The sequence below is a fragment of the Solanum tuberosum genome, unplaced genomic scaffold (genome assembly GCF_000226075.1).
Source record: "Solanum tuberosum cultivar DM 1-3 516 R44 unplaced genomic scaffold, SolTub_3.0 scf00074, whole genome shotgun sequence".
NCBI lineage: Eukaryota > Viridiplantae > Streptophyta > Magnoliopsida > Solanales > Solanaceae > Solanum > Solanum tuberosum.
This window is the reverse complement of record NW_006238998.1, coordinates 431,738-444,269: the sequence shown is the minus strand read 5'-3', so window position 1 is coordinate 444,269 and position 12,532 is coordinate 431,738. Positions and strand designations below refer to the sequence as shown.

At 36.1% G+C, this 12,532-nt stretch overlaps 1 protein-coding gene across 1 annotated transcript; it reads right to left on the bottom strand.

The window, feature by feature from the left end:
- Nucleotides 1-9,002: 9,002 nt before the first annotated feature.
- LOC107060294 (uncharacterized) lies at nucleotides 9,003-10,046 on the bottom strand. Its single transcript, XM_015308013.1, has 2 exons — nucleotides 9,417-10,046; nucleotides 9,003-9,362 (listed from the first exon to the last, which is right to left on the bottom strand). Exons 1-2 carry the CDS (start codon nucleotides 10,044-10,046, stop codon nucleotides 9,003-9,005), a joined length of 990 nt encoding a protein of 329 aa, XP_015163499.1.
- Between the last annotated feature and the right edge of the window lie 2,486 nt (nucleotides 10,047-12,532).

Sequence of the window (12,532 nt, the reverse complement as noted above, 5' to 3'; positions counted from 1 at the left end):
TTTTTTTTAATATTATAAATCGCAATAATTAATAATTTAAAATATTTAAAAAAATATATTCAAAATTGAGTTGGTTTTGGGAATTTTATTTATACTATATAAAATGGGACAAAGGGAGGAACATATATCATTTACAAATCACTTAAAAAGCATTAAAAATTACAATAATTACCAATTTAAAATATTTAAAAGCTATATAATAAAATAGGTTGACTCTCAGAATTGTATCAGGCTCATATATATTGGGACAGAAAAAATAACACATATCATTTTAAAATTACCAAAAAAGTATTATAAATAATAATAATTAACAACTTAAAATATCTGAAAGACATTTTAAAAGGGTTAATTTTGTAATTTTATCCATATCACATAAATTTGGACAAAATGACCAGTAATGTACGTTATTTCAAAGTTACATAAAAATATTATAAATCACAATAATTAATAACTTAAAACATTTTTAAAAAAAATAGGAAAATTTGGATGACTCTCCAAATTTCATTTGTGTCACATAAATTGAGACAACAAAAATAACATATATTGGGTCCATTTTAATTTATTTGTCTTATTTTTTATTATTTTTTTATATTTAAAAATTACGTAAAAATACTATAAATCATGATAATTGACAACATAAAATATTTCAAAAATATTGCATGTGGGTAGTCTTATTATACCTTAAATAGCGTCAAAGAAAGTACAAGTTTGTGATAAAAAAAACTTATTCCTTTATCCACGCAAACAATCACTTTAAAAATTCCGTTATTAGCCCCAAAACATACCATTTATATTATTGCATGGGCCACATTATCTAGTATATATATATTAATTTTCAATTGTTAGGATTAAATTGGTTAATGCAACAAAGAAGCATAATTAATATTGTGTTACCATAAATAAATATGGTGTAGAGAATGGAGTTGTTCGTTTTAATCAGAGATCTTGAGTTCGAATCATAATAGAAAAAATTGTTGATAGATATATAAAATTTACCTTGTCATCTTGCAAAACTAACTTTAAAGAGAAGGATATTTACTTTGTGTACTTATCCGGCACTAATCACAATCGAATAATTTGAACTTTCAAATTTCATCGTATGAATTTGCTTGAAATATTTGATATCGTATAAAATTGTAAAGCCATAACTGGTGTTCAAAAGAACAATGTTTGGTTTCTACATCGTAGTATTATGCGGTAGTATTTAATTGATGGGCAGTTTTAAAACTATTTTGGATTTTAAGCATTTATTAAATTAAATAATTTAAAATCTATGAAGGGAATACTTTTAAATATTAATTTAGGATGTGGTGAAATGCAGTTGAAGTCGTTCATTATGGATAGTTGTTGTTATATTATTATTATCATCATCATCCTCACTATTATTATTATTATTATTATTATTATTATTATTATTATTATTATTATTATTATTATTATTATTATTATTATTATTATTATTATTATTATTATTATTATTATTATTATTATTATTATTATTATTATTATTATTTGCCTTTTATTTTTTGTTATAAAGAAGGAGTAGTTATGAAAAGTTAATTTTTAACATTTTATATAAAAAATAGTATGACAATTACCCACAAAAATAGAATCATGTCGTGCTTATTAAAATTTTCAGTTTTCTTTTTTTAATTATTTCTGAAAATTGTATTTCAAAAATGGAAGTTGTAAAATTCAAATTTAAAAACAGTAACGAATTTTTTATTTTAGGAAAAAAACATGGAATTATTTAGTTGATTTAGTTTTTTTCTTTTTGATTAATTTTAGATACAAATTTCAAAGGGTTTTAAATTATTTTTTGAATTTTAAAACTATTGAATTTTGTGGTGCTGACATGTGTCACTTTTTCCTCTCCTATTATATATAGATTATTATTATTATAAAAAATTGCCTTTTATTTTTGTTATAAAGAAGGAGTAGTTATGAAAAGTTAATTTGAACATTTTATATAAAAAATAGTATGACAATTACCCACAAAAATAGAATCATGTCGTGCTTATTAAAATTTTCAGTTTTCTTTTTTTAATTATTTCTGAAAATTGTATTCCAAAAGTGGAAGTTTTAAAATTCAAATTTAAAAACGGTAACGAATTTTTAATTTTTAGGAAACAAACATGGAATTATTTAATTGATTTAGTTTTTTTCTTTCGGATTAATTTTAGATACAAACTTCAAAGGGTTTTAAATTATTTTTTGAATTTTAAAACTATTGAATTTTTGTGGTGCTGACATGTGTCACTTTTTCCTCTCCTATTATATATAGATAGATGTCTTATGATGATGTCTCTTATGCTTGTGACTTATGTTGTTGTCTCTTATGGTTATGGTATATGTCTTATGTTGACTAATGCCTCTTATATGCTTATGTTGATGATTTATGCTAGCCATCATATTTAGTTCATTATTGTACTAACGCATACTTTTTTCTACATTTTAATCAAATGTAGGGTTCCGCAATATTGACTTCCATCCTCGTGGATAGGTTCATAGTAGATCAAGAAGAGAAGTTTTGGTGAGTCCTCATATCATCGAGGACTTGATCACCCTTTCATTTTACGTCTTTCTTTTATGTTTAGATTTTGTATGGGTTGTGTCCCTAACTCTTTTCAAGTATTAGATGGTTTGAGACAAGTGTAATAGACTTCTGCTTCGTTTTATGAGACTTCGATTGTATTGAAAAATGTTTTCAATTTCTGCACTTTTCTATTATCTTATGTTGTGATATGCTAAGTGGCTTACATGGAGCTTTACGGGATTTTATGTGCCTTGTTACATATAGGGGGTACCCCTGGTTCGTGACAGATGCAGTGGTCTACGATTCCCATCGACGGTCTGTAGGTCCACCCACGGACCACGGATGGATCTGTAGATCCCAGGTATGAGTTCTGAATTTTACTAAGTGTTAGAGTGAACCATGGTACCCATCGACGGACCATAGGTTGACCCACAGACCGTCGACAGGGTTTTGCTAATTCTTCATGGGTAAGATGGACTTTAGGTGAGGCACTTTTCTCTTGAACAATTACCTCGTTTCCACTGAGTTCTCTCGAAACTCAACAAACTACATAAAAAGACCAGTCCAAAACCTCACTACATCCACTCTCTCGAGCTAGTTACATAGGATAAATCTTGGGCTTCATTTTATTGAGCTGAAACCGTCAAGACCCACTAACTATGAGTGTCAACTTATCACCTTAGCTTTACACTTCTTTCTCAAGCAAGCATAAAATCCTGAATTATATTTGAAATAAACATACAATATAGAGGTTAAACCACAACAATAACTCAAACCCAATTCAAATTAACACCAAAATCGATAATAACTAGCACCCAGTAAGTCAAACGCAGCAATTGGTTACATTATCAAACCCCCAAGATCGGGGTTTTAGCAAATCATCGTAAAAGAAAGAAATTCAATACCTACTACATGCTCCATGGCTGGGTATTTGAAAATCGAAGTTCTAAGATGAATAATATCTTTTCTATGACAATACCCAACTAAAATCTCTTGCCAAAATTGCTTAAAAATCAACAAGAGTAATGTTTTTGTTCTCTCTATTTCGTTCCTCACAATCACTGAATGCTTTCTCTCTCTTCCAAAAATCAATTTATACTGATCAGAGGTGTGGCATTTTGGGGTCAATCGGCGTGGAAAGTCAGGCTTCGCCAATCGTCCTTGTCTATTGCCTTCTTTCTTCACATTTTCCTCGTTCAAACACTACAATTTTAGGCGATCTAGATTGGGATCGCCGATCATTTCCGCAATGCACCCTTTAGTCTTTTAGCTCACCAATTCGAGTTCACCTTGGTCTCGACCAGTACGTTCGGCGACATGATCTTCCTTCGCCGATAGGGAATACAATTCACCTAAGTTTTTCCTTTTTTAGGCTCAGTGTTTTGTAAATTTATGCGGTCCAGGGGTAACTTGGCAGTTCACCGAGTTCTCTTGGCGATCGTCAGGCTTCTTTTTCTCCCTCTTTTTCAGCTTGTGTTGTCCTTTTTGCCTATTAGTGTCCTTTCTTTGTTCCTCAACCCATATACCTGCTATTTATGGATTTAACATCAATTTATGGCACAAATTAAGTATTTGATGACACTAAATCTATTTACACAAAGCTCCAAATAAGTTCAAATCTTGGACTCATCAACATCCCCAACTTAGACTTTTGCTTGTCCTCAAGTAAAACTCAAGTTCAGCAGTTCAACAAGGATGTCTCAAACAGTGCTACAAAAGAATCAACATGAATGCACACAACAAGACTCAACTTACTCATGCAATGACCAATTGTACACTCAGAGATTCAAATTGTGACTCACCATTACCAAAGATGCTCAAGTTCACAATACTTGCTTCAAATGCTAGTTCAACCTCAACAAAAGTACACAAATGCCCTCACACAAAGATGATTCCCTATTCACACAAAGTTCTTCAACAATTTATAGTTCCAGAATCACATACGACTCTCACACTTACAAAGATGAATACATGCATGACTTCACCCATAGGTTTGCCCTTATTTTCCAATCAACATTCGCTTCAGCTCACTCAAGATCACAAAGGACTTTTCAAAGCTTGAAATGGGGCTGAGTGTAATGGTATGGTCATTTAGGCTCAGTGGCTGCTACCCTCATTAAATGTGGTTTGAACATCACTTTCTTCCTTTTCTTCAAATTTTTTATCATGCTCATAATTCACCTCATTATTTAACTTTAAATGGACTACCGGATACCCCATTTCTTTTGCAACTTTAACTACTTTATTTCACAACTTTTTCATTGTTTTTCCTTCTTTCTCTTTTTTTTTTTTACATAGAGCGGTTCCATCTTTTCAAGACCATTGCTCAAAGGGGAATTTTTCACACTTCTTGATTTACCTTCTCTTTTCACCACACCCCCAACTTAGGCTATTGGCCTAAGTTGGATATTCAAACAAACCAAACATCATGAGAGTTATGGGTGAATGGATAAAGACGGGTCACAATTGTTCAAGTTTCTTCCAAGAAAAGGATAAAGCTCAAAGGGGTTCAAGCAAGGTTCTCACCATCTCACAAGGTTGGCCACAAAAAGAGGTATCACGTCAATTTGTTTCACTCATGGAATTTGTTGCCTATTATCATTTCAAGAGTTTGCATCACTTAGTCAGTCGGACCAATGGGGCAAATTCTAGGTGTCATCACACAATGTTCAAGGTAAGATCATCACACAAGGAATTGACACCAATATCAAGCGAGACTTCACACTTTCTAGCTAGTGTGCAATGTGCATCACAAAAGCTTCATTCGATGACCTGCTAGTCACAACGAGATGCACAAAGTCCACACATTGTCTATGTAACTTCATTTGGCCTCGTCGTAGTAGCACATTCACTTCATTCAATTAAGAGCACTATTCAAGTCATCGGCATTGATCACGACTGATACTCGAATAAATTTCGAGCGAGCAAAGGGCTAAAATAACCAGAATCCTACCACCCTCACCAAAAGCATCCAACTGTCCCCAATGTGAATAGGGAACAAACAATAACAAAAGAAAAGATAAAATACTGGCACTTAAACAAGTAGAGTAGGATGACAAGGAATCTTCACTAGGCGCTCATTTGTTGGAGTTGCCGAACTGTTTGGCGATTTGCCAAATGGTGTGGAGCTCGCCGAAACTCCCAGATGAAACCTGTCCATGTTGGGGCAGAAAGGCGGACAAGAGCAAGTTCGATGAATACATCAGTGTATCGCCTTATGGAATTGGAACCTCGTCAAGTGATCCAAGACTCCAGGCTCTCAAGGCTAATGCAAAAAGGCGATTAAAATTGGGTCGCCCAATCACTTCGGTGACTCGCCGAGTGGTGCATGTATCGCGCCTAAAGTTCCAGTGTCTCATCCCATTTTTTATGCCAGGAAGGCAATCAACTTCGTGCTCGTTGAACTTACTCAATGATCCGCCGATGGGACCTTAGCCTTGAAAAATTGCCTACACCTGCACATTCATCACACATTATTCAAAACACTAACAGTTGGGTTGTCTTCCAAGAAGCGCCTTATTTAACGTCATGGCACGACGTGGAAATGCTCTCAAGCATCTTCCAAATACACCACTTCAATCACAGAAATTTCATGACATTCTCCAAAATATAAGTTCAAGTGTTGCCCATTTACTTCTTTAACTTAGACTTCAGTGGCTCCATTAGTGAACACCCGTGTTACTCTAAATGGGACTGACCATTTGGATTTGAGCTTTCTCGGAAAGAGTCTTAGTCGATAATTATACGGCAACACCCAATCTCCAACTCGGAATTCCCTCTTAAGGATTGTAGAATCATGCCACTTCTTTATCTTTTGCATGTAGAGTGCTAAAATTTCATAGGCCCTAAACCTGAATTCATCCAATTCATTGAGCTGATCTACTCTTCCTTTTGAAGTTTTTACCCAGTCCAGATTCAGAGCCTTTAATGCCCATAATGCTTTGTGTTCCAGTTCAACCAGTAAATAGAAAGATTTCCAAAAGACTAGTTGATATGGATACATATTCATTGTTGTCTTGTAGGCGGTGCGATATGCCCACAGATCATCATCTAAATTTCGAGACCAATCAGTCCTATTTGCATTTACGATCTTACCCAAGATACTCTTGATCTCCCGATTCGAAACTTCCACTTGGCCACTTGTTTGAGGATGATATGGCGTTGCTACTTTATGTCTCACCCCATATTTGCTCAATGTAGACACAAAAGGCCTATTGCAAAAATGGGATCCACCATTACTAATAATAGCCCAATGAGTGCTGAACCTCGCAAAGATGTAGCATTTTAGGAACTGAACAATATTTCTCCCTTCGTTGTTTTGTAGTGCCACAACTTCTACCTATTTAGAAACCTAATCTACTTCCACCAATAAGTACTTATTACCAAACGAACTCACAAATGGACCCATGAAATCTATTCCCCAAACATCAAATAACTCAACCTCCAGAATAGGCTTGAGGGGCAGCTCATGCCTTCTGGACACTCCACCTTGTGTTTTGACATTGAGTGCACTTATTAACAAAATCATGAGCATCTTTTTAAAGGGATGGCCAGTAGTAACCACTTTGAAGAATTTTAGCAGTTGTACGAACCCCACCATGATGACCACCAATCGGTGAAGCATGACAAGCATGGAGAATTTTGCTGAATTCCTCCTCCGGCACACATCTCCAAATGATATGGTTTGCACACTCTCTGAATAAGTATGGTTCATCCCAAAAGTATTTCTTGACATAAAAAACCACTTTGGTTGGTAGAAGTTCAGTTTCTCCGGTATCAATCCACACACTACATAATTAGCAAAATCAGCATACCAAAAAGTTTGTTGTAGAGTTACTGTGAATACCTGTTCATTGGGAAAAACATCATTTATGTCTACCTCTAGCTCGTCATTCTCCTTGCCTTCTAATCTTGATAGGTGGTCAGCCACCTGATTTTCACAACCTATTTTGTCTTGACTTCAAAGTCAAATTCTTGCAACAGCAGCACCCACTTTATTAATCTTCGCTTGGCATCTTTCTTTTCCATCAAATACCACAGAGCAGCGTGATTTGTATGAATAAACACTTTGGTGCCTAGCAACTATGCTCGAAATTTCTCAAATGCATATACCACTGCAAGTAATTCTTGTTTCGTAACTGTATAGTTACACTGAGCACCATTCAGAGTTTTAATTGCGTAGTAAGTGGGGTAGAATAGCTTATTGTGTTTTTCCCGAACACAACGCCTAGTGTCGTGCCTCTTGCATCACACATCACTTCGAAGGGTGATGACCAATCGGGACTAATGATAACCGGAGTGGAAATCAATTTCTCTTTCAAACATTTAAAGGCTATCATGCAAGCATCATCAAAATTGCATTTTACTTCCTTCTCCAAATGTTTGCACAAAGGGTGTGAAATTTTGGAAAATTCTTTGATGAACCTTAGGTAAAAACCTACATGCCCCAAGAAACTTCGAATGCCTTTCACCGAGATCGGTGGTGGTAACTTCTTTATGACTTCAATTCTTTCTTTATCAACTTCCAGCCCTTTTTGTGATATTTTGTGACCAAGAACTATGTCTTCCCTAACCATGAAGTAGAATTTCTCCCAATTTAGGAACAAATTTGTCTCCACACATCTCTGAAGGACCTTCCCCAAGTGTGCCAACCATGCTTTGAAAGTATCACCCACAACTGAGAAGTCATCCATAAAGACTTCCATTGAATCTTCTACCATATCAGCAAAAATAGATAGCATGCAATGTTGAAATGTTGTTGGAGCATTACACAACCCGAACGACATTTTTTTGAAAGTGAAAGTCCCATACGGACAAGTGAAAGTGGTTTTCTCTTTGTCTTGCGGGGCAATAGAGATTTGATTATATCCGGAGTACCCATCCAAGAAGTAATAACATCCTCTTTCTGAAAGTCGATCAAGCATCTGATCCATAGAGGGCATGGGGAAGTGATCTTTTTCGGTCCAGGAGTTTAATTTCCGGTAATCCATGCATAATCTCCATCCGGTTACCGGTCGCATAGAAACAAGCTTCCCCTTTTCATTTGGGACCACCGTGATGCCTCCCTTTTTTGGTACACATTGGACTGGACTCACCCACTTACTATCCGCAATAGGGTAAATCACCCCTGCATCCAACCACTTTATTATCTCCTTTTTCACCACCTCTTGCATTGGTGGGTTCAATCTCCTTTGATGCTCAACACTTGACTTACACTCGCTATCTGAATTTTGTGAGTGCAAATGCCGGGTGGAATGCCCACAATGTCACTGATAGTCCATCCAATGGATTTGATGTATCTTCTCAACACTTCAAGGAGAAACTTCACTTGCCATTCAAGAAACTAAACTGCAATAATTATGGGTAAGGTGTTATTTTCCCCCAAGAATGCATATCCAAGATGGGAGAGGAGCACTTTTAACTCAAGCTTTGGTTGTTCCTCCGTTGATGGCTTTGCGGGAGGATTTTATCGATTCTTTAGATCAACATCCAACTTTATTAGAGTCTTTGAATATTCCCCCAAACTTGAAAGGGCAGCTACTACCTCATCGTAACCTTGGACTTTAGACTCATCATAGTTTGCAAGTACCGTTTCAAGTGGCTCACTCATGAACATCAAATGGCTAACACTAGCCACAACTTCATCATTTATACCAATAGTTGAAACCACATGAAAATAGCTTGGGTGCTTCATAGACTTACACACATTAAAGGTTACTTCATATTCATACACCCAGAATTTCAACTCTCCACTTTCAATATCTACTAATGCTCTCCTGGTTGCAAATAAAGGTCTTCCCAAAATAATTGGAATTTCTGCATCAATCTCTCAATCAAGGATGACAAAATCAGCCGAAAAAATGAATCGGTCAACCTTTACCAAGATATCATAGAGTATTCCCACGGGGTTCTTGATAGATCGGTCTGCCATCAAAAGCCTCATTGTTATGGACTTTAGTTCACCCAACCCAAGTTGCTTATAGATCGCATATGGCATTAGATTTATACTTGCTCCTAAATCACATAGGGCCTTGGCCAATTGGAGCATACCGATTGTGCAAGGAATGTTGAAGGCTACAGGATCTCCCTTTTTTTTTATTGTCTCATTTGTCATAATTGCACTAAAACTATGAGAGACTTCAATTGTTTCAAAGTCCAAACTTCTTTTCTTTGTGACTAACTCCTTCATAAACATGGCATAACCCGGCATCTCCAACAATGCCTCCACTAGACGGAGATTAATCGATAATGTATTAAACACCGATAAGAACCTCTTGAAGTTTTCATCCTCATTTTTCTTCTTGAGACGTTGGGGAAATTGAGGAGTTATTTTGGGAAGAGGTTGCACCACTTTTGACATTGGAGTGCTTTTTGCTGCATCTGTTTGTAACTCTTTGGTAACGCTTTGTTGGATGGGTGTCTTTTCTTCCTTAATACTTTTGTCTTCTTCATGAGCTTGTGCTTCATCAATACCCTTCATATCACCTGCTACTACCTTCCCAGTACGCATAACCACAACCAGATCTCTATAACCATCCTACCCAAAGTTGTGATGTGTATGGTTTCGTCGTCCCCTATCATTTTTGGTTCTAATTGTGGTGAAAGTAGACTTAACTGACCTTAAAGTAGATTGATTGTATCAGCGTGAGAGTTCACTTTATTGTTTAATGATGAGAAATTGGCTTTTATCCCTTTTAGACAATCATCCAAATCCTCGACTTTGTCAAGGATATGAGACAACAAGTCGTCCACACGGAGACTACTTGCACTCCCTTTTGACTTTGGGCTCTCACTCGATTGAGTGTGGTCTTCTTAATGATCATCCTATCTTCTCCAAGGATCACTTTGCTCAGACCATTCTTGATAGTATCTTCTTTTCTCTTCTTCTTTGTGAGAGTTCCAACCTTGATTCCCACCCCGCTGTAAATAGCGTGAGTGAAAACACTCCTCATATTTATTAGAGTTCCAACCTTGATTCTCCCCTAGCTTTGAATAGCTCGAGGAAGAACCCACCTAAACTCTAAACACTCCCCTCGTTCCTTTGGGCTTTTTCACATCCTCTAACACTTGTGTTTGTAGTAGCTCCATTTGGGATAACATTTTCTTGATGTTCTCATCCCTTTATCTTTCCTTTTCAAGTTGCTCTTGAGTCATTCTAAAGCAAATGGGCGAAACTTGATCTTCTTGAGTGTACCAAGCTGATTTATTTTCGTCATGTCATCAAGAAGAAATGAAGTCACCTAAAACGATTGCAACATTATTCCACCTCGAACCAATTGATAAACCACTCTTTTATTTACCGAATCAAGACTTCAATAAAAGTATTAGAGCAGCACATTGTTTGGCAGTCCGTGAGTCGGGCATTGAAATAGGAGTTTCTTAAACCTCAGCCACATTTTATGGATGGGTTCATCCTCGAATCGCTTGAAACCTTGAATGTTATCTCTCAGTTTCATCACCCTCGACGGGGGAAAGAACCTCGCATTGAATGTCATGGTAAATGCATCCCACGATGTTATAGAATTCCTTGGTAACTCAGCCAACCATTTGCTAGTTTCCCCCGTCAAAGATAGTGGAAATAACCTGAGCCGGATTGATTCTTGAGACACATTCGTGAATGAAAGCGGGCAGCAAACATCTATAAAATTCCACACATGCTCATGTGGGTCTTCATGAGTCAACCCTCCGTAGAGTCCCTTCATTTGAAGGAGATGGAGAGTTGTGCTCGTAACATCAAATATAGCATCCTTTTCGGTTGATGGTAGGCAGAATGCACCAATTCAACCCAATTGAATTTTGTTGTGCACACTGTTAATATCATCAATATCATCTCGGTGACCCGCTTGGCTAAAGTTCATCTCTTTCTCACTCATTTTCTCTTATGCTCAGCACATCCAACACAAACACAATACAATCTAAATTGATTCAACTACAGCCAACAAATTAACAAATTATACTTCGAAAAAGGAATTCTAAACAACGCTACTCCCCTGCAGCGGCGCCATTTTGATTAATGTATTAGCCACACCTCATCTGATACTAGGTGTAAATGATCGTTAAGCAGTATAAACCCAACAAAAGAGTTGTGGTCGATCCTACAGAAAGTAATACTATTTTGAATTCAACTATGAAATTATAACGGTGACTTTTGCAGCCGAAGGAATAAAAGTTATTCGAAACTATGGACCAAATTGGAGGAGTAATCGCAATTCCCAAGTGAGCGGTTTTTAGACTAGAAAACAATTTAAACAATTAACTAGGAACAACCAAATAGGAGAAAGATGCTTGGGGGATTGACTAACCAACTGCTAAGTTCAACTCAACGGGTGCAAATCACTAACCAAAAATGTTAATTCTTCATGGGTAGGATGGACTTTAGGTGAGGCACTTTTTTCTCGAACAATTACCTCGTTTCCACTGAGTTCTCTGAACCTCAATGCACTACATGAAAAGACCAGTCCACAACCTCACCACATCCACTCTCTCGAGCTGTATACATAGGATGAATCTTGGGCTTCACTTTCTCTAGCTGAAACCATCAGGACCCACTAACTATGAGGCCAACTTATCACCTTAGCTTTACACTTCTTTCTCAAGAAAGCATAAAACCCTGAATTATATTGAAATAAACATACAATATAGAGGTTAAACCACAACAATAATTCAGACCCACTTCGAATTAACACCAAAATTGATAATAACTAGCACCCATTAAGTCAAACAAGGTGATTGGTTACATTGTCAAACCCCTAAGATCGGGATTTTAGCCAATCATCATAAAAGAAAGAAATTCAATACCTACTACATGCTCCATGGCTGGGTATTATAAAATCGAAGTTCTAAGATGAATAATATCTTTTCTATTACAATACCCAATTGAAATCTCTTTCCAAAATTGCTTAAAAATCAACAAGATTAGTGTTTTTGTTCTCTCTATTTCGTTCCTCACAATCACTGAATGCTTTATCTCTCTTTCAAAAATCAATTTATATTGAT